General features: G+C 41.6%; 1 protein-coding gene across 1 annotated transcript in view; it reads left to right on the forward strand.

Moving 5' to 3' along the window:
• LOC126284311 (uncharacterized) overlaps positions 1-8,386 on the forward strand; it is a 50,785-nt gene extending 42,399 nt beyond the window's left edge. Inside the window, exons 3-4 of the mRNA XM_049983145.1 lie at positions 1,762-1,929; positions 6,519-8,386. Of these exons, the coding sequence (XP_049839102.1) occupies positions 1,762-1,929; positions 6,519-6,695 (345 nt within the window). The 3' untranslated portion in view covers positions 6,696-8,386. The remainder of the gene's footprint in view (positions 1-1,761; positions 1,930-6,518) is intronic.
• Positions 8,387-24,123: the final 15,737 nt, after the last annotated feature.

Below are 24,123 nucleotides of genomic sequence, written 5' to 3' on the forward strand. Positions count from 1 at the left end.
TGTTATTATTTATTTTTATAACTTTTATTATCAAACACCTACTCTGTTTTATCTAAATTATCCTTCAATGTATAAAACGTATTGCATAACAGGTACTTTTTAGCTGCCTTTTTAAATAAGTGTATTTTTGCAATTTCTTTAATCTCTTTTGACAATTTCTTGTACAGTTTTATTCCTTGGTAAAAAATGCTGTTTTGTGATTCATGCTTATTTTTTGATGGTAAATGTAAGTTGAGTCTATCTCTTGTTGCATAGTCATGGATAGAGCTGTTTGTGCAGTAATTACCAATGTTATTTTTATGTTTACAACTGACTGGTAATTGTATTCACGTGGAGCAGTTAAAATCCCCAGTGTTTTTAACAGGTCTTTACAATGAGCTCGACTAGTATTTTTGATTATTGTTCTTGTAGCTCTTTTCATGAGTTTGAAAATTGTGTTCATATTTTGTGCGTTTGTTCCCCAAAAAAAGAATGCCACAGCTGAGAATTGAGTGTACATATGAGTAATATGTAACCAAAACACATTGCATGTTACACACTGATGACAGGATTCTAAGGGCATAACATGCTGATAACATTCTGTTTGCAAGTAGCTTTGTGTGTTCACACCACCTCAACTGAGAATCAGTATTCAATCCTAGAAATTTTGCACATCTTACTCGGTCTATAGAGGTGCCATCTACATTTAACATCGTCATTTTTCCTCTTGAAACTGAAATTCATGGCATTAATTTTCTTTATGTTCAATGTCACTTTAGTGCTTATTGACTAATTTTAAACATCCTTGAGGGTTTAATTTGCTTTCTCAGGAAGGAGTTCTCTTGTTTTCTCAGTGACTATAATATTGCTGTCATCAGCAAAGGCATAATACTGCTGTCATCAGCGAAGACAATGAGTAACACTACTGGAAACGTCATTGATATATATCAGGAATAGTAATGGGCCTAATATGCTACCGTGCAGAAACCCTATAATAATGTATTTTGGTTCTGATAAGTGCTTTACTAAATGTTTAGATCTATTTGAAGTATGTTTTATCTCTACTCTTTGTATGTTATCTGCTAGGTATGATCAAAACCAGTCATTAGCTACCCCTCTTATTCCTAATTCTTCTGATTTATTCAATAGAATCATGTGGTCGACTATATCAGACGCCTTAGAAAGATCCAAAAATATGCCTCTGACACACTCATCTTTATCAAGAGCATCGAGTACAACTTTTGTGAACTCTACTATGGCTGACTCAGTATTTTTGATACTAAAATGTAGACTTTCACGGTCGGAAATATCATGTCCATTATAATTATCCGCGCTGTTATGCCGTGGCCGGTTGATGAATTCTGTGTCGATTCCCAACATTTCGTCTCCGAGTGCGGGAGACATCTTCAAGGGGGTCAATAGATCGATGGAAGGTCCAACACACCCACTTGCTCGCTACTGTCAGTAGCCCAGATAATTATAATGGTCAGTATTTTTGCCACTTCTGTGTGTCTCCACTTCTGGATTGTTTCAATATATATTTAGTTTGAAGGTGCGTAATATATATCGACCTTTGAGGTGCTTCCTACTGCAAAAAATAACATATTTTGCGTGATTCATACTGTAAACACGTGACTCAATCTACTGCATATTGACATTGTTGTGACCAAAGACAACGAAACTTTGTATCAAAACAAATTTCGAACAAACGCCATGCCGCACAATTTTTCTGTGTGTCCTAGATCTTTTGCCCACTAACATGTATCTATGATTGCTTTTCAGGTCTTATCCATTATCATAGCTGGTCTCACATCTGGTCAGGCAGTTGCTGCATCTCCTGACATTTTCGTGCGTTTAGCGGTTGTCGATGGCACAATAGTATGTTACATCATACTAGGTGCCTTAGTCATCATCGGCTATGTACTCGAATGTCCTATACACACCAAACTGGTGAGTTTGCTGAAAAAGTTTTCTCTTTGGTTAGACCATAAGTTACATGATTTTGGTTTTTCTTCTGCTAAGCGTGTGAATTAAACATATCTACAGGCATACTGCCTCTGCATATACACTCGTTTGTTAAAATCTTATGATCACTCACTTACTACTTTGATGTCTAAATACTTAGAAACTTCTGACTTTTAGAAATGTAGACATATATTTAATTTTTTTACATATTAGTGACATGGTTTGTGTGCAATACTTAAGCTGAGGAGCATATTATAAGTAAGTGCGCGTGAAGACTTATTTAGAAATTACTGAATGTATTGCTAATATTTATATGTAATAGTAACTAAAAGAAAACGTATATTTTCCGATACAAAAAGAATTATTTCAGTGCTCGTGTAGGAAGTGAGCTTACAATCAGGAAACCGTTCACTTGTTCTCGCACTACCTGTTTCTCCACAAACTTGTGTTCTCTTTTCTGAACAAATTCTACAAAACTTTAGTCGGACACTTGTCGGAACGGTGGGAACACTAAACGTCTAAAGTCGAACCAGGTTATCGTGGAAAAACACATATACCTGTGGATCCAACTAAACTGTCAACATTCTGGCAAGGTTGCCAGTTAAGATGGAGCTACACCTGAGTACATGTATATTTTTTATATTACTATCCATAACAATCAGTCTTTGACGTCGCATTTTGTCTTATGTTGCCAGTTATGGTGAAGCTTTAAGTGATAGTGTTCCATGATAATGCAGACACACTTCGCGAGTGTGTAGTAAGTAAACTGTCACGGGATGTGCCTAAAAATGAAGCCATCGTAATATATAAACATTATCAAATATAATGGTTTGGAATTAATTTCGAAATAATGGGAATGAATTGTTATTCTACGCATCAGCGGAACATGAGAATCAGCTGACGTCCCCATGTCTTCGGCAAAATAGAAGTTGAAAGATTTTCATTCACTAATGTCTAAAAGTTTAATATACCTAGAAAATTCTTCATTGAGGGTGAATGTAGAGTGCACATTATTAGAAAATCGTAATAGGAATTATACAAGGTACTTGTTGTGTACAGCTCTTTACACGGTAACCGTGCTAGCAAGGTCGGAGGGATGCCACGGTCTAGTTATGTTGCGCACTTAATGGTTGTTTTGGAACTAACTGCAATCTCAGTTAGCGTTACTGTTTGAATACTCGAGAGTGCGATGTACGTTGTTGCTGTTTCAGCACGAAATATTGGAAGGATTTTTTTTTTTTTGTCCATTTGGACTCTACCAGTCCAAAACTGTAGTTTTTTTACTACCGCCTTTAAGGTCAAGTCCCAATCAGTTCGCAATATCTTCTTTTTTTCCTTCTTCTTCATAAAAGCTTCCATTAACATTCAGTCTTATTACATGAGTTGATAGATGGCAATAATATTGTACTCCAACCTGTCTTTCCTGCAGGTGAAATTGGCACTCAATGATTTCCGCTTACGCAATTCAGAAGATGAAATTGTTGCTGAATTAAGTGATTTTTCTCAAATAACCATGAATATGAATCCGATTTATGTTCATGTCGACTGGTCGACTGTATGAAGACAATGAAATCCAAACCCTAGATCCCAAATATCGTCCTAGTTGGGGAAAAAAAAATTGGAAACCGTGTAAAAATGTAAACCATGTACTCAAGCTGAATCAGAAAATATTATTGTACACATTCCAGGACTGAATGTTGTTTCTAGCAACAGTGAGTCTGAAAATATCTTAGAAATCTGTTTGTTTTTGACCTACTGTGCATATTATACGCAGCTCTTAATACGAAAGGAATGTGGCCACATTCGTAGAGGAGGAATAGAAGAGGTTAAGGGAGAATATTGGCTTAGAGAAGGAAGGACAAGGAATAATTAAATTCTGCTATAAATTTCAACTAGTAATAGCTAATACGCAATTTAAGAATCATTGAAGTGGGAATGAAAAACATGGGTGCAAAGGGGATAACTGCCAAACTGCGAAGAGACCATAGCTATCAGAAGAAATACTGCAGTTGATAGATAAAAGAAGGAAGTGAAAAAAGTGGAGGGAAATTCAGAAATACAGAAGTACAATGAAATAAATAGAAACTAGAAGGAAGCTCAGACGAAATGGCCACATGAGAAATGTGAAGAAATCGAAATGGGGACTATTGTCGGAAGGATTGATTCAGCATACAGAAAAGCCTAAACAACCTTCGGTGAAATTAAAAGCAAGGGTCGTAGCATTAAGAATGCAATGAGAAACCCCATATTAAGTGCATATAAATGAAAGGGTAGGTGGAAAGAGTACACTAAACGGGTTCACTTTGCTGTGTAGGAAGTATGAACCTGTCGGTATACCAACAAACTTTGGGAACAATACGCTTTAAGACAAAAGACAGAAACGACGCACCACGAATAAATTATCCGAATGGATGGGAAATCAGGTGATGTGATGTATATCTACAAACAAATAAATTATTAAATTTCATGAAACTGGAAGATGTATTCAGAAGAAAGTGGTTCACAAACTGAGCAAGTCAATACCACGTTAGTCCTCCTCTGGTCCTTATCAAGCAGTCAGTCGGCTAGTCATTGACTGACAGGGTTGTTAGATATCGTCTTGAGGGATATCGTGCCAAATCCTGCCAACTGCCGCGTTTGATCGTCAAAATCCCAAGCTGGTTGGAGGGAGCTGCCCGTAATGCTCCAAACGTTCTCCGTTGGAGAGAGATCCGGCAAACTTTCTGACCAAGGTAGAGTTTGGCAAGCATGAAGACAAGCCGGGAAAAGCGCCAATCAGAGAGAATTTAGCACGATATTTCCTCAGTAGGACATTCAGCAACTGTCAGTCAACCAAAAGCTGAATAAGTGCTTCGAAGGACCACAGGTGGACTGGAGCGTTATTGGTTTGTGAGGCTCTTTCTCTTCAATAAAACAACCATTTTCTTCTGAAATTGTTATCATTTGTTTGTATGTACATGTACATAACGTATGCTGATTCGCATCCTATTAATATAATTACTTCGTGTTGCACCGTTTTCTTGTCTTACACACAATTTCGAAGACAGCAAAAGCCGACAAGTGCGAGAATTATCTCACAGTCCACTTAACAGCTCATACACCCAAGTTGCTGATAATAATACACAGAAGGATGGAAAAGAAAACTAAGGGGCGATTACAAGAAGATAAGTCTGGTTTTAGGAAAAGTAAAGGCTCCAGAGAGGCATTTCTGACGTTGCGGTTGATAATGCGAAATATGAAAAAAAAATCATGACCCTTTCATAGGAGTTGTCGACCTGGAAAAAGTGTCCAACAAGATAAAACGGTGCCAGATGTTCGAAATTCTGAGAAAAACAGAGGTAAGTTTTGGGGAAAGATGGGTGATATACTGTGCGTACAAGACCCAAGAGGGGATAATAAAATTAGAACGAAGTGCTCGCCGCTTCTGTTCAATCTATACAATGAAAAAGCAAAGGCGGAAATAAAAGAAAGGTGCAAGAGTGGGACAAAAATTGAAGATGAAAAGATGTCAATGATACGATACCCTGATGACGTTGCTATCCTCAGTGAAAGTGGGGAAAAAATTACACGATCTGTTGAATGGAATGAACAGTCTAATGAGTACAGAATATGGACTGAGAGTAAATCGAAGAAAGATGAAAGTAATGAGAACTAGCAGAAATTAGGACAGTGACGAACTTAACATCAGAATTGGGACAACCAAATAGACGAAGGTAAGGAATTTGGCTGCGTAAGTAGCATAATGGATGGATGGAGCAAGGAGGATGTAGAAGTTCTGCAAGGTCCGCAAATGAGCTTCTGTGAAGTCTGGAAGGTAGGGGACGAGGTACTGACAGAACTGAAGCTGTAAGAGCGGGTTGTGAGTCGTGCTCGGATAGCTCCGATGGTGGAGCACTTGTCCGCGAAAGGCAAAAGTCCCGAGTTGGAGTCCCGGTCCGGCACAAAGTTTTAATCTGCCAGGAAATCTCGAATCAGCGCACACTCCGCTTCAGAGTGAAAATCTCATTAAGGACATAAAAGGCTGATTAGCTCTGGAGAAGAGAGCATCTCTGGTCAACTGAAGTCTAAGAGTATCAAACATAGGCCTTAATTTGAGGAAGAAATTTCTGTGAATGTACATTTGGAACGCAACATCGGGTGGTAGTGAAACATATACTGTGGAAAAACCGGAACGGAAGAGAATTGAAGCGTCTGAGATGTAGTGCTACCGAAGAATGTTGACTGTTAGGTGGACTGGGAGGTTCTGCGCAGAATCAATGAGAAAGGAACATCAGCAAAATACTGGTAAGAAAAAGAGACAGGATGACAGGACGCCTGTTAAGACGTCGAGGTGACTGTAGACGAAGACAGAGATTGGAATACATACAGCATATAATTGAGCATGTATGTTGCAATGTGCTACGCCTGGCATGAAACTGATGATAAAAAAGAAAAGGGATCTTTGCATATATGGGTCAACACGATATTTTGCAGGGCATAATGCATAATGTTTTGGCTCATCTTATATTTTTAATAAGTACCAATTTTTTGTTTAAATACTATATGAAGTAATTGACAAAATTCTTCTTTTTCAGATCCTAATTTCTTCAGCGGTTGCATGTCTATTATTTGTGACAACTGGAGGACTTATTCTGGATGCGTACACCCGATCTTATTTCAAAGTTACTCAAGTAATCATTGGAGGAATACTAGCCCTTGTTAATGGACTTGTGTACGCTGCTGATGCATTTCTGTCGTGGAAGTTTAGCTAGATACCCTTCACAGAGTGTTAACACGTGACATTACACGTTCACAGTGTATATACTGAAACTATCTACTGTTCTGTCGAGGAGCAGTTAGTGGGAGTTGTTTGAAATAACATCAAATGAAATAGACTGAAAGCATTGTCAGCTTAATTTGCTGTTTCTGTACCTAAGACAGATATGTGTTGTCATACAGTTAAATTTGTGTACACAATGTGATGAATAAGTTATTAAAAAGTAGTATTAAGGTTTATTATTGAATTTTGACATCCAATAATATTCACTGAGGTTTCTTCTCTTGCTCTCTCAGATTACTTGCATTGATAGTGAAGCATTCTTTACTGAGAAGACTTAATCTCCAACATTTCTTTATATCTTTATATACTTCTCCTAGCGATTACAATCAGATTAATAATCATAATCAGTTTGTAAGTGTTGGATAATTTCTATTTACTGACTCTTTTGTACTTTTTTGTCTAATGAAACTATGAAAGAGCGATAATTTAAATGTACAGATAATTATCTGATGAGACTGTAATTATTCGCAGAGATAATAATATGACATGTAAATCACCTCTTATAGAATTATGAGTATCCACACATAGTTTCTATAAAAAGATTTTTTGGCCACACCACTATTTTTCGGTAATTAATAAAGATTTGCTGTACGTTTCACTTTAATTTGTATAGAGGACAAAAAAGTAGAACACTTTGAACAAAGAGTCACAATTTTCTCTCTGCTCCCCTGTACTTAATTCCTAGAAAATGTTGTAACTCAGAGTCTCTCATGAAAAAGATTGACCTTTTCTGACATAGGACTTTGAAGAAGTAAAAATTTTCTTTTCTCGAGGTGATCAAATAACTGAGGAAGTCAAAGGTCCAGGAGTGATGGTCTGGGGTGCTATTTCGTTTCATAGTAGGAATGCATCGATGCAGCGAGTGCCAGGTGGCATCACGGCAACGCCCGCCTGCTGAAATCTCAGTAAGGCAACAACTGACAGTCTGCCTGTGCTGGTTCAGCGCAGCTAGCGGCGACATGCTAATTCAAGGCGATTTGCCATGACAAAGCAGCGGCGTCCCTCACTTCGGACTGAAAAACGGCGGACCTCCCACTTGACTGAGACCAGTTTTGTTCAGGTGCTGAGGTGGACGATGTAGTGGGGACCCGATAAGATTCGAGAGTTAAAAATTGAAAAATATATTTGCGAAACTGAAGGCAGTACACCCTATGGAGGGCTTGCTAACGTGCCAACTGTATGGAGAACCATCACAGGTCGGTTGAGGTTGGTTGAGGTCCAAAAGAAGACAAGAAACAAGAGGGACACATCTTGAGCCAGTCTGAAAGCCAGAAAGAGCGAGTGACTTCCGCTTGCTGAGATGGCAGCATATCTGTGGGTAGCACGTGATTCTGTTCCCACACTTTCTATTGGCTGCCTACAGACGCATGTGGCTGGTTTTCTTAGTAAAGTACAGGAAGCGATAGAGCGTTGCTTAAGCCATAGTTCTAGCAGGAACATAGGCATTGCAGGGGCTAACGCTGCTAGCAGGTTGTATCAACAAATACAAAAGGAAATTTAAATTGTTTCAATAAAAGATCTTCCATTTTACTGTATAAACTGTGTATTCTGTTGTACAAACATGATTACCAAAAACTGCGAAAAGAAATTTAAATTGTTAAAATAAAAGATCTTCCATTTAACTGTGTAAACTGTTTATTCTATTGTACAATCATGAGTGCAGCCTTTGGCGGAACTTCCATTTAAACAGTTTTACACGACTGTTGCCCCAAAATGTGGAAAAATTATCAAAAGTTTGCTTAACGAGGCACTAGGAGGCCTCCTTCGTTTTCAACGTACGAAGATTAAGCTAATTGAAATGACTGAATACATCAGTTTGAATAAAAAGTGCAGGATCAATAAAATCATCCCGGACTATATTCAGTTAAAGATTAAAGTTTTTTTTTTCTTTTTGTAATCAGTCTTCTGAGTGGCTTGATGCGGACCACCACGAATTCGTCTCCTGTGCCAACCTCTTCATCTCATAGTAGCACTTGCAACTTACGGCCTCAGTTTTTCTCTACAGTTTTTGCTCTGTACAGTTCCCTCTAGTACCATGGAAGTTATTCCCCCATGTATAAACAGATACCCTATCATCCTGTCATTTCTCCTTGTCAGTGCTTTCCACATATCCTTTTCCTCTCCAATTCTGCGTAGAACCTCCTTATTCATTACCTTATCAGTCCACGTAATTTTCAACATTCGCCTGTAGCACTAAATCTCAAATTTTTCCATTCTCTTCTCTTCCAGTTTCCCCACAGTTTCACTACCATACAATACTGTACTCCAGCCGTACATTCCCAGAAATTTCTTCCTCAATTTAAGGCCGATATTTGATTGTAGGAGACTTCTCTAACAGAGGTTGAAAATACCGCTTCAGTTGTAAACTTCTTTTACTATCACGACCGGTTTCGGGCTTTCATACCCTTTTCTGCGCTCGTAGATAGCACACCGTGCCAAGTACAAGTCCATCGCGGCGCTCGGAGTCCACAGCACAGTTGCGACAGCTGAGGATGAGCTTATGAGAGCCCGAAACCAGTCGTGATAATAAATGAAATTTACAACTGAAGCGGTATTTTCAACCTTGGTATAATGCTCAGTTGCAGATGCTCTTCTAACAGGATTGTTTATAGACTTCCCTAGACCAGGAATGAGCTTTTTCGCCATAGCTAGTCTGCTTTTGATGTCCTTGTTCCGTCCGTCATTGGTTATTTTACTGCCTAGGTAACAGAATATCTTAACATCATCAATTTCGTGACCATCAATCTGGTGTTAAGATTCTCTCTGTTCTCATTTTTGCTGTTTCTCATTACTTTCGTCTTTCTTCGATTTACTGTCAATCCATACTTGGTACTCATTAGAGTTTCCGTCCTGTTCAGCAGACACTTTCACTGAGGACAGCAATGTCATCAGCGAATCTATATTAGATATTTTTTCCCTTGAATTATAATTCCACTCCTGAACCTTTCTTTTATTACCGTCATTGCTTCTTCGATGTACAGATTGAACAGTAGGGGGGAAAGACTACATACTTGGCTTAAACCCTTTTCAATACAAGCACTTCGTTCTTGGTCGTCCACTCTTATTATTCCCCCTTGACTATTGTACATATTGTATCACCCGTCTCTCCCTATAGCTTATCCCTACTTTTCTCAGAATTTTTCAACATCTTGCACCATTTTAAATTGTCGAACGCTGTTTACAGGTCGACAAGTCATATTAACGTGTCTTGATTTTTCTTTAGTCTTGCTTCCATCATTAACCGGAACACCATAATTGCCTCTCTCGTGCCTTTACCTTTGCCGGCCGCGGTGGCCGAGCGGTTCTAGGCGCAACGGTCCGGAACCGTGCGACTGCTACGGTCGCAGGTTCGAATCCTGCCTCGGGCATGGATGTGTGTGATGTCCTTAGGTTAGTTAGGTTTAACTAGTTCTAAGTTCTAGGGGACTGATGACCTCAGATGTTAAGTCCCATAGTGCTCAGAGCCATTTGAACCATTTGAGCCTTTACCTTTTCTAAAGCCAAACTGATCGACATCTAGCGCATCCTCAATTTTCTTCTCCATTCTTCTCTATATTATTTGGTACGTGCCTTCCCTTATTCGTACAACACTTACCCACCATATCTTAGATACCATAAAAGAGGAAGCGGGATGGAATCCTGGTTGATAGTCACAAATTATAATTAAGATAGTTTATTTACATTACGCCTTTTAAGGAATTTGACAATTGCAAATTGTGGACGAGCCACTAGATACAGCTTTGCAAATACATTTAGAAACCCAGCGTACTCAGTACTCAAATAAACAGTCCCTTAAGAGTTAGTTATAAAAAACTTAATGAGCCAGGCATTTATAGAAACATTAAGCATAGCAATTATCAATGACTTCACACAGTCACTTCATCAAGCTCCTTAAAACCAGTTATTACATTAAGATGGCCATACTTAAAACATTCTTCACTAAAATACCCTTATAAACTTACTACTTCAGTCTGTTAAAGAAGCACTTGTTCAAAGGTCAATTACAAACTTAACGTTGCCGGGCAGTAATACGCCTCGCTTTATTTTCCCATATTGCCGGCCGGTGTGGCCGAGCGGTTCTAGGCGCTACAGTCTGGAACCCCGCGACCGCTACGGTCGCAAGTTCGAATCCTGCCTCGGGCATGGATGTGTGTGATGTTCTTAGGTTAGTTAGGTTTTAAGTAGTTCCAAGTTCTACGGGACTGATGACCTCAGAAGTTAAGTCCCATAGCGCTCAGAGCCATTTGAACCATTTTTTTTTTATTTTCCCATATTCAGAAACACTTTATATCCTCTCTGCTGAGACCATCATCAGTTACTTTGCTCCCCAAATACCAAAACTCCCTTACTACTTTAAGTGTCTCATTTCCTAATCTGCTTCCCTCAGCATCACCCGACTTAATTCGACTACATTCCGCTATCCTCGTTTTGCTTTTGTTGATGTTCATATTATATCCTCCTTTCAAGACACTATCCATTCCGTTCAACTGCTCTTCTAAGTCCTTTGCTCTCTGTGACAGAATTACAATTTCAACGGCCAACCTCAAAGTTTTTATTTCTTCTCCATGGATTTTAATACCTATCCCGAATTTTTCTTTTGTTTCCTTTACTGCTTGCTCAATATACAGATTGAATAGCATCGGAGAGGGGCTACAACACTGTCTCACTCCCTTCTCAACCACTGCTTCCCTTTCATGTCCCTCGACTCTTATACTGCCATCTGGTTTCTGTACAAATTGTAAATAGCCTTTCGCTCCCTGTAATCTACCCCTGCCACCTTTAGAATTTGAGAGAGAATATTCCAGTCAACATTGTCAAAAGCTTTATCTAAGTCAACAAATGCTAGAAACGTAGGTTTGCCTTTCCTTAATCTAGCTTCTAAGATAAGTCGTAGGGTCAGTACTGTCTCACGTGTTCCTATATTTCTATGGAATCCAAACTGATCGTCCCCGAGTTCGCCATCTACCAGTTTTTCCATTGGTCTGTAAAGAATTCGCGTTAGTATTTGGCATATGTGACTTATTATACTGATTGTTCGATAATTTTCACATCTGTCAACACCTGCTTTCTTTAGGGTTCTAATTATTATATTCTTCTTGAAGTCCGAGGGTATTTTGCCTGTCTCATACATCTTGCTCACCAGATGGTAGATTTTTGTCAGGGCTGGCTCTCCCACGGCTGAGTCGTTCTAATGGAATGTTATCTACTTCCGGGACCTTGTTTCGACTCAGGTCTTTCAGTGCTCTGTCAAACTCTTCACGCAGTATCGTATCTCCCATTTCATCTTCATCTTCATCTACATCCTCTTCCATTTCCATAATATTGTCCTCAAGTACATCGCTCTTGAATAGTCCCTCTATATACTCCTTCCACCTTTCTTCTTTCCCTTATTTGCTTAGAACTGGGTTTCCATCTGAGCTTTTGATATTCATACAAGTGGTTCTCTCATTTCCAAAGGTCTCTTTAATTTTCCTGTAGGCAGTATCTATCTTACCCCTAGTGAGATAAGCCTCTACATCCTTACATTTGTCCTCTACCCATCCCTACTTAGCCATTTTGCACTTCTTGTCCATCTGATTTTTGAGACGTTTGCATTCCTTTTTGCCTGCTTCATTTACTGCGTTTTTATATTTTCTCCTTTCATCAATTAAATTAAATATTTCTTCTGTTGCCCAAGGATTTCTACTAGCCCTCGTCTTTTACCTACTTGATGCTCTGCTGCCTTCACTACTTCATCTCTCAAAGCTACCCATTCTTCTTCTACTGTATTTCTTTCCGCCATTCCTGTCAATTGTTCCCTTATGCTCTCCCTGAAACTATGTACAACCTCTGGTTTAATCAGTTTATCCAGGCCCCATTCCTTAAATTCCCACCTTTTTGCAGTTACTTCAGGTTTATTCTACAGTTCATAACAAATAGATTGGGGTCAGAATCCACATCTGCCCCTGGAAATGTCTTACAGTTTAAAACATGATTCCTAAATCTCTCTCTTACCATTATATAATCTATCTGGAACCTGTCATAAGCCACAGTAAAAGCAAAGATGTCTTAGCTTAAGCACAATCGATCCCAACGATACATGAACAAAATAACGCTGGTGCCAGCTCGCCACGACTCATTATTCTCGTAAGCAGCTTGCATGCATGAGCTATTAAGATGATGGTGCGATAAGTCTCGCACTTGTCAGCACTTGCCGTCTTCGAAATTGTTGTAGATGATGCTTTTCCGAAAGTCAGATGGTATGATGCCAGACTCATACATTCTACACACCAACCTGAATAGTTGTTTTGTTGGCATTTCCCCAAATGATTTTAGGAATTGTGATGTAATATTATCTATTGCTTCTACCTTACTTGATCTTAAGTCCTCCAAAGCTCTTTTAAATTACGATTCTAATACTGGATCTCCTATCTCTTCTAAATCGACTCCTGTTTCTTCCTCTATCACGTCGGACAAATCTTCCCTCTTATAGACGCTTTCAATGTCATCTTTTCACCTACCCGCTCTATCCTCTGCATTTAGCAGTGGAATTCCCGTTTGGCTCTTAATGTTATGAATCTTATTTTTAATGTCCCCCTAGGTTGTTTTGACTTTCCTGTCTGCTAAGTCTGTCCTTCCGACAAACATTTCTTTTTCAATGTCTTCACATTTTTCCTGGAGCCATTTTGTCTTAGCTTTCCTGCACTTCCTATTTATTTCATTCCTCGGCAACTTGTATTTCTGAGTTTCCCGGAACATTTTTGTCCTTCTCCTTCCATCGATGAATTGAAGTATTTCTTCTGTTACCCATGGTTTCTTCGCAGTTACCCTCTTTGTACCTACGTTTTCTTTCCCAACTTCTCTGATGGCCCTGTTTAGAGATGTGCATTCCTCTTCAACTGTACTGCCTACTGAGCTATTCCTGATTGCTGGATCTATAGCTTTGGAGAACTTCAACCGTATCTCACCATTCCTTAGTACTACCGTATCCCACTTCTTAGCATATTGATTGTTCCTGCCTAATGTCTTAAACTTCAGCCTACTCTTTATCACTACTATACTGAGATGTGAGTCTTTGTCTGCTCTTGCGTTCGCCTTACAAACCTGTCCTGATTTCGGAATCTCTGTCTGATCATGATGCACTTTAACTGAAATCCTGCCGTAACACCCGGCCTTCCCAAGAATATCTCCTCTTCTTGCGATTCTTCAACAGAATATTCGCTATTACTAGCTGAAATCAATTACAGAACTGAATTAATCTTTCTCCTCTCTCATTCCTTGTCTCAATCCCATATTCTCCTGTAACCTTCCCCTACAACTGCATACCAGTCCCCCATGACTATTAGATTTTCATCCCTCTTTACATACTGTATTACCCTTTCAATACCCTCGAGCTCTTTCACTATCTGTTCGTCTTCAGCTTGCGACGTCGGCATGTATACCTGAACTATCGTTGTCGGTGTGGGTTTGCTGTCGATCTACATGACTACTCCGCAATTCACATTTAAGTGCTTGGCAGAGGGTTCATCGAACCACAATCATACTATCTCTCTACTATTCCACTCCCGAACAGCGAGCGGGAAAAACGAACACCTAAACCTTTCTGTTCGAGCTCTGATTTCTCTTATTTTATTTTGATGATCATTCCTACCTATGTAGGTTGGGCTCAACAAAATATTTTCGCATTCGGAAGAGAAAGTTGGTGACTGAAATTTCGTAAAAAGGTCTCGCCGCGACGAAAAACGTCTATGCTGTAATGACTTCCATCCCAACTCGTGTATCATATCTGCCACACTCTCTCCCCTATAACGCGATAATACAAAACGAGCTGCCCTTTTTTGCACCCTTTCGATGTCCTCCGTCAATCCCACCTGGTAAGGATCCCACACCGCGCAGCAATATTCTAACAGAGGACGAACGAGTGTAGTGTAAGCTGTCTCTTTAGTGGACTTGTTGCATCTGCTAAGTGTCCTGCCAATGAAACGCAACCTTTGGCTCGCCTTCCCGACAATATTATCTATGTGGTCCTTAAAACTGAATTTCTTCGTAATTTTAACACCAAGGTACTTAGTTGAATTGACAGCCTTGAGTATTGTACTATTTATCGAGTAAACGAATTCCAACGGATTCCTTTTGGAACTCATGTGGATCATCTCACACTTTTCGTTATTTAGCGTCAACTGCCACCTGACACACCATACAGCAATCTTTTCTAAATCGCTTTGCAGCTGATACTGGTCTTCGGATGACCTTACTAGACGGTAAATTACAGCATCATCTGCGAACAGTCTAAGAGAACTGCTCAGATTGTCACCCAGGTCATTTATATAGATCAGGAACAGTAAAGGTCCCAGGACGCTTCCCTGGGGAACACCTGATATCACTTCAGTTTTACTCGATGATTTGCCGTCTATTACTACGAACTGCGACCTTCCTGACAGGAAATCACGAATCCAGTCGCACAACTGAGACGATACCCCATAGCTCCGCAGCTTGATTAGAAGTCGCTTGTGAGGAACGGTGTCAAAAGCTTTCCGGAAATCTAGAAATACGGAATCAACTTGAGATCCCCTGTCGATAGCGGCCATTACTTCGTGCGAATAAAGAGCTAGCTGCGTTGCACAAGAGCGATGTTTTCTGAAGCCATGCTGATTACGTGTCAATAGATCGTTCCCTTCGATGTGGTTCATAATGTTTGAATACAGTATATGCTCCAAAACCCTACTGCAAACCGACGTCAATGATATAGGTCTGTAGTTAAATGGATTACTCCTACTACCCTTCTTGAACACTGGTGCGACCTGCGCAATTTTCCAATCTGTAGGTACAGATCTATCGGTGAGCGAGCGGTTGTATATGAGTGCTAAGTAGGGAGCTATAGTATCAGCGTAATCTGAAAGGAACCTAATGGGTATACAATCTGGACCTGAAGACTTGTCCGTATAAAGCGATTTGAGTTGCTTCGCAACCCCTAAGGTATCTACTTCTAAGAAACTCATGCTAGCAGATGTTCGTGTTTCAAATTCTGGAATATTCCATTCGTCTTCCCTGGTGAAGGAATTACGGAAAACTGCGTTCAATAACTCAGCTTTAGCGGCACAGTCGTCGATAACAGTACCATCGGCACAGCGCAGCGAAGGTATTGACTGCGTCTTGCCGCTTGTGTACTTTACATACGACCAGAATTTCTTCGGATTTTCTACCAAATTTCGAGACAATGTTTCGTTGTGGAACCTATTAAAGGCATCTCGCATCGAAGTACGTGCCAAATTTCGCGCGTCTGTAAATTTTAGCCCATCTTCGGGATTTCGCGTTCTTCTGATAAGAAAAACCCTGTCACTGAACTGTTCACAGTAACATACTCTCTGCCCTACCTTCCTATTCACAACGAATCCTACTCCCGTTATACCATTTTCTGCTGCTGTTGATATTACCATATACTCATGTGACCAGAAATCCTTGTCATCTTTCCACTTCACTTCACCGGCCCCTGCTATATATAGATTGAGCCTTTGCATCACCCTTTTCTGATTTTCTAGTTTGTCTACCACGTTCAAGCTTCTGACATTCCACGCTCCGACTCGTAGAACGTTGTGCAGTGGGGGCCGTTACTAAATGGATTTAATAGTATAAAAGTTGATTTTATATTTATTTGATATTCGTCAGCGCCTTCTATCTGGTGGCTAGTTGCAGCGTATGAGTCAGCTTGTATGAAACCGGACAGAACCACTGTGAAACTCACGTATTGTACCATCAGCATCTGAACTCACGTGTTGCTGACGAGGTAACGCTACCAAACTGCGCGTCTACAACTTGGCTGTCCAATAGGTTGGGTTGGCGGTGGTCAGAGGGGGGGGGGGGGGGGGGGGGGGGGGGATGGGGGTGCAACCGCGGCCAGCAGCCAGAAGCGCACACGCCGTCTGCTCTCTTCTGCTGGCAGCTTCCGAGACGACCAGACGCTCTCCTCTCCTGGCGGCATATCTAGGTCTGCCTTTCATTCTTACTGCATTAAATAGCCATGCTCTTAAAACATGTTTGACTTCTTCACCAGAACGGGCGCCCACTGCTTTCCCTTCCTCGCCAATCCTGATTTAACAACGTTATACTTTCGTTGATTATTCAGTCTTTTTCTCATGGAAACCTCCGCCTTGGCAGTTTCCTCCCAGAGATCCGAATGGGGGACTACTCGGGAATCTTTTGACATTTGCTTAATTACCGGCCACATGTCCTTTGGATACAGGTAACATGTCTTTAATGCAGTGGTTTCCACTGCCTTCTGCATCCTCATGCCGTTGATCATTGCTGATTTTTCCAACTTTAGGGGCAGTTTCCCACCCGTAGGAGAAGAGAGTGCTCTGAACCTCTGTCCGCTCCTCCACCCTGTTTGAGAAGGTCATTGGCAGAATGAGGGGTGACTTCTAATGTGCCGGCCGATGTGGCCGAGCGGCTCTAGGCGCTTCAGTCTGCAACCACGGGACAGAAACGGTCGCAGGTTCGAATCCTGCCTCGGGCATGCATGTGTGTGATGTCCTTTAAGTAGTTCTAAGTTCAAGGGGACTGATGACCCCACATGTTAAGTCCCATAGTGATCAGTGCCATTTGAACTTCTTATGTTGGAACTCTTCGACCGCCAATACTGATTAATAATCAAATTTTAAGCAGCGACGGGATTTATAACCGGGGCCGAATCCGTTTCTAGGTATGAATCAAAGACGCTACCCGTAGATCACGGCTCAGACGTAAATGTAGTACAACATCAGAAAAACGGGCATTTGACTGTAGTACTTGAAAATTATGCTAACGGACACCATTGAAGCTAACGGAAAAAATGATGGAATGGACATTAACACAAAGAACACAAAAGTATTGGCACTACTAATAAATAAAGATATAAAAAATATGCTGCTTGAAGAAATATTAGAACAGGTGCAAAATTTTAAGTTTCTTGGAAGCAGGATAGACACCGACTGGATGTGCAGCACAGAAATTAAAACAAGGATAGCAATGGCAAAAGAGGCATTTTATAAGAAGAGGAGAATTTCCTGCACTAGTCTGGGCAGAGAACTGAAGAAAACACTCATAGATTGTTTTGTATGGAGTATTCTTCTGTATGGCGCTGAAACATGGACTTTGAGGAAGAAAGACAGAGAAAGGCTGGAGGCTTTTGAGATGTGGAAAGGGCGTAGGATGGAAAGAATAAGTTGGGTGGACAGAGTAAAAAATGAAGAGGTACTGAGAAGGGTGGGAGTAAAAAGACAGTTACTAGACGTAATAAAAAGAAGAAAAAGAAATTGGATTGGGCATATGTTAAGAAAGAATAACGGACTGATAAAAACAGTTTTCGAAGGTTATGTAGAATGAGGAGGTATTGAATAGGATTGGGGAGAAGAGGAGTTTGTGGCACAACTTGACTAGAAGAAGGGATCGGTTGGTAGGACATGTTTTGAGGCATCAAGGGATCACAAATTTAGCATTGGAGGGCAGCGTGGAGGGTAAAAATCGTAGAGGGAGACCGAGAGATGAGTACACTAAGCAGATTCAGAAGGATGTAGGTTGCAGTAGGTACTGGGAGATGAAGCAGCTTGCTCAGGATAGAGTAGCATGGAGAGCTGCATCAAACCAGTCTCAGGACTGAAGACAACAACAACAACAACATGTAGAAGTGAAAAGGAAGCGAGGAAGGAACAGATTTCAGATACTGGATGACGTGATGAACGGTACAACATACAGCAGACTTAAGAAGGAAGCAATGGATCGCAGAAAATTGTGAGGCAAAGGACCTGCTAATATAGCAGAAAACAGATAATGATGGTGACTTGGAAGTCGTCAAAAGCTGAAATCATGATTGCACAGCAGAATAAACAGTTTATTCACTCATATGGGGTAACTTTAATCTAAAGTGTTTTATTACAAACAAGTGTAGCCCCAAACTAAAGAAATATTACCGAAATTTAGATTCTCGATAAATTATCTATAAACTACTCGATATTCTATCCTGAATGAATGGCGGCTTCCTCAGTTGTAACTGTTGCCAGTTTCTCCCGTAGTGAACATGTGGAATGCCACTACAGTTAAGGTCTGAAAGGATCATTCATTGGTGGCGGCAGGAATTCATGGAAGGGCGAAGCCCCAGGTTCAACATCACTTGTGGCTGACAGCATCCAGGTTAACTTCGTGAAAAAATTAAAATTTTCCTTTACAATGGAATGAAGCGAAAAGCCAGTTAACAACAACCTATAATGACAGCACCAAAAGGCTTAGAATCTTCATTAAAATTCTCTCATCAAAAGTTTACAAGATCAAAATCAATAGCCACCAAGCGCCAGAAGGCTTAGAAACTGCCTTGAAATTTTTAAGTATTGCAAGTTCAAGATCAACAGAGTACCATACGGCTTAAAACCACAACTTTTTGAAAAAAATTAAAAAGAAAACTCCTTAAAAGAAATAGATGAAGACATTTTACAATTTTCAGGGTTGATTCCGGGAGGAGGAAATAGCATATTTAACGAAGAATAGAAAATTAAGAAGATCGCAGTGGCAGAGCGTCGCAATAAGCTTAAGAACTTAGCTGACAGACGAACCGCAAGGGCAACTCGGCATGAAATAGATCCTGGAACCGCCTTCCGCCCAGAAATGCACCCGCACCTTCTCCCGTCGTCAAGTCCATCAAGTTGGCCGGTGGTGAAGTACACCGGAACAGTCTGTTGGCCGGTCGGAAAACCAGGAGCTGGGTCAGCATTCAATGTGGCTAACCAGGCCAGCCTGAAAAACTGACAACCTGATGTTAGTGTTAGATCAACTTAGACAGTAACGACGTGAAAGACAAGGATAATTCTCCATTTGAACCTTCTGCAAATTTCATCCTTTAAAAAAAATGGAAAACATATAAAGAAGGCTATAACACCTGAAACAGGTAGGTCTTTGGCAATCCGAGTTGCAGTTACTTACAACACAGATTAAGAAATCATATCTCAATAACAGGGCAATAAAAACAGGTAGGCCTTGGTTAATAAGAGTTTCAGCTAACCCAAAATATGAAGTAACACTTAATTTAATGAAAAGGGAACAGGCATACCTCCAATGATAACAGCATCAGTTAGATGAAATTACCAAATAGAAAACAGGCGAGTCTCCAATGACAACAGCTTCAGTTAAGTGAAATCACCAAATAGAAAACTGCCATGCCTTCTTTAACAACAGCTTCAGTTAAGCAAATTACCTATAGGTACCAATAAGAGGTTGACAGTTAAGATCTCAAAATCCAAAACTTACCTGAAGTTCGCGAATCGAAGCTGAAGCTTACCGGTTACAAAGGGAGCCCAGAATTCAGCACAGCCAGACTGGCTTCAACTCTGTCATCGGTGTGGCACGTCCCAGAGTTGGCTGGCCAGGCTATGCACGAGGGCGACATTCGAAGTCAGCCACGGATACAAATCGGCCGACCAGTATGCACGGCAACCGCAAGCCGCTCTGAGTACCCAAGGCGCTTGCGCAAGTGTTCGCCTTAGTCGCCGGGCGTATCTCTCACATCATCCTCCTCGCTCCGTTACTACTCCGCAACACGCCACGCCACAACACACCCCGTCCCCATCAACAACCTCGATCAAAGATCTTAGTGCCCTCACACGAGAGGGACATAACACGACAGATCGAGCCATTGGCGCCAGGAATTCTAAAGGTGACGCCAGCAATGTCAAGCACAACCTCCCCCCCCCCCCCCCCCCCCCCCCTCCTTAAACCAATAGACACCGAACCAGCATACAGAAGAAAGAGGGGAAGGTTAATTCATGAGCTTAATTTGACTAAGGTGCTGCCTGAGGACCCTATCAGTAGCCAGACGCCTGACAAGCAAGTTAACCGGATCCATAAATTTGATGATAGAGTATGGGCCTATAAAACGAGGAGTGAACTTCCAGCTTGGCACCACCCCTCACCCGAGAGGCGTATTTCTTCACGAAAACCATATCTCCTATCTTGCCCAGAATTTTAAACACGAACAGCTGCTAGCACTAGTTTCTTAGAAGTAGATACCTTAGGGGTTGCGAAGCAACTCAAATCGCTTGATACGGGCAAGTCTTCAGGTCCAGATTGTATACCCATTAGGTTCCTTTCAGATTACGCTGATACAATAGCTCCCTACTTAGCAATCACACACAACCGCTCGCTCACCGATAGATCTGTACCTACAGATTGGAAAATTGCTCAAGTTGCACCAGTGTTTAAGAAGGGTAGTAGGAGTAATCCATTTAACTACAGACCTATATCATAGACGTCGGTTTGCAGTAGGGGTTTGGATCATATACTGTATTCAGACATTATGAATCACCTCAAAGGGAACGATCTATTGATACGTAATGAGCATGGTTACAGAAAACATCTTTCTTGTGCAACGAAGTAATGACCGCTATCGACAGGGGATCTCAAGTTGATTCCGTATTTCTAGATTTCCGGAAAGCTTTTGACACCGTTCCTCACATGCGACTTCTAATCAAGCTGCGGGCCTATGGGGTATCATCTCAGTTCTGCGACTGGATTCGTGATTTCCTGTCAGGAAGGTCGCAGTTCGTAGTACTGGACGGAAAATCATCTAGTAAAACTGAAGTGGTATCAGGTGTTCCCCAGGGAAGCGTCCTGGGACCTCTGCTGTTCCTGATCTATATAAATGACCTGGGTGACAATCTGAGCAGTTCTCGTAGGTTGTTCGCAGATGATGCTGTAATTTACCGTCTAGTCAGGTCATCCGAAGACCAGTATCAATTGCAAAGCGATTAGGAAAAGATTTCTGTATGGTGTGGCAGGTGGCAGTTGACGCTAAATAACGAAATGTGTGAGGTGATCCACATGAGTTTCAAAAGAAATCCGTTGGAATTCGATTATTCGATAAATGGTACAATTCTCAAGGCTGTAAATTCAACTAAGTACCTGGGTGTTAAAATTACGAACAACTTCATTTGGAAAGACCACATAGATAATATTGCGGGGAAGGCGAGCCAAAGGTTGCTTTTCATTGGCAGGACACTTACAAGATGCAACAAGTCCACTAAAGAGACAGTTTACACTACACTCGTTCGTCTTCTGTTAGAATATTGCTGCGCGGTGTGGGATCCTTACAGGCGGGACTGACGGAGGACATCGAAAGGGTGCAAAAAAGGGCAGCCCGTTTTGTATTATCACGTAATAGGGGGGGGAGAGTGTGGCAGATATGATACGCGAGTTGGGATGGAAGTCATTAAAGCAAAGACGTTTTTCGTCGCGGCGAGATCTATTTACGAAATTTCAGTCACCAACTTTCTCTTCCGAATGCGAAAATATTTTGTTGAGCCCAACCTACATAGGTAGGAATGTTCATCAAAATAAAATAAGAGAAATCAGACCTCGAACAGAAAGGTTTTGGAGTTCGTTTTTCCCGCGCGCTGTTCGGGAGTGGAATGGTAGGGAGATAGTATGATTGTGGTTCGATGAACCCTCTGCCAAGCACTTAAATGTGAATTGCAGAGTAACGTAGATGTAGATGAAGGAGCTTCTGTTCCCGTTGTACCGCGGTGCCTGGCGGAGATGGGCTAACCTAATGTCATTCCTGGCCCGTTCTCAATTTTCCCTAAGATCTCTAGGAGTAACGACGAACGTTGGAGAGCTTTGATATCCCACAATTGATGGGATACCCATGCGTGAGAGCGGTAGGAACTGCCTTGCATGCTTCTTGCTGTGCAGTATTAAATGTAAAATTGAGCCAGAACAAGGTGGTATTCGACTCACGCGGACGCTTGTCACGGTAAATGATCAAAGCTGACTTAAGGTTACGATTCACTCTCTCGGCAAACAATGGAATGGTAGTTAGGTACTTAACAACGTTACGAAAGCAAAACTGCGTAAACTGTTCGGAAACAAACGCAAGAGCATTATAGCTAACAAGAGCCTTAGGGAGTCCTGTGAAGATTGGAAGGTAGGAGACGAGGTACTGGCGGGAATTAAAGCTGAGAGAACGGGTCGTGAGTCGTGCTGGGATGGCTCTGGGGGTAGAGCACTTGCCCGGGAAAGGCAAAGGTTCCGAGTTCGAGTCTCAGCCCTGCACACAGTTTTAATCTGACAGGAAGTTTCATATCAGCGCCCACTCCGCTGCAGACTGAATATCTTATTCTGGAAACATCCCCCAGGCTGTGGCTAAGCTATGTATCCGCTAGTTCTGCAAGGTTCGCAGGAGAGCTTCTGTAAAGTTTGGAAGGTAGGAGACTGGCAGAAGTAAAGCTGTGAGGACGGGTCGTGAGTCGTGCTGGGGAGGCTCTGGGGGCAGAGCACTTGCCCGCGAAGGGTAAAGGTCCCGAGTTCGGTACTTGTTACGACACAAGGTTTAATCTGGCTTTAGGGTCCACAAACAACAGGGAACTTCAGCTAAAACGGTACACACAACTGGGTGAGATCTACTAACGCCCCTTATTCTCGACAGCACCCTCCTCCTGAAACATGCGACTGAAGGTGTCGGCGGCTCAGTTGTCAAATCCTTTTATGTGTCCCACCTTGAAATGAAACACGGCTATGCGGACCGCCCACCTGGAAATCCTACCAGTTTTCCTGGGTGGAGCCAACACCCAACTTAGCGTCTGACTGTTCGCCTCCAATCAAGCTCCCTATGCTCAAGGCAGAACTCGAACTTCTCTAAGTCGAAAAGCACAGCCAGTGCCTCTCACTCATAAACGGGGTAATTTATCTCGGGACCAGACGACCTTCTATACGCAAAAGCTAACGAGCGTCTTAAATCTTGATCAAAATGGTTCAAATGGCTCTGAGCACTATGGGACTTAACATCTAAGGTCATCAGTCCCCTAGTCTCAGAACCACTTAAACCTAATTAACCTAAGGACACCACACATATCCACGACCGAGGCAAGATTCGAACCTGCGACCGTAGCGATCGCGCGGTTCCAGACTGTAGCGCCTATAACCGCTCGGCCACTCCGAATGGCAAACCTTGATCCTCCTGCAACAACACTGCAGCAATATCGCAGCTTCAAAACCCGCCCGTTGGCGCTCACCCCAGACAAATTTCCCCTTTCCTACGTAGTTTATTCAGAAGAGCGACCATCTGGGCAAAATCAGGGAAAAACGGCAAATCTAATTCACCATCCGAATAAATCAGGCGACCTCCTTCCTGCTCCAAGGCCGAGGAAATTTCTTCAACATCATTGTTCGTCCCTGGCGAATCCTAATGCTGACCCCGGAAATTAAAAGCCCAGAATGGACACCTGTGTCCCAGCAAGTGTGATCCTGGATGGCTTAACGGTCAACCCCGCACCTGGAAATTTTGAAAGGACCTCCCGAAGATGGGGAATATGATCCTCAAACGACTGACTGTAAATGACAACATCATCAAGTTAATTAAAGAC

This window comes from Schistocerca gregaria, chromosome 8, assembly GCF_023897955.1.
Source record: "Schistocerca gregaria isolate iqSchGreg1 chromosome 8, iqSchGreg1.2, whole genome shotgun sequence".
Lineage (NCBI taxonomy): Eukaryota > Metazoa > Arthropoda > Insecta > Orthoptera > Acrididae > Schistocerca > Schistocerca gregaria.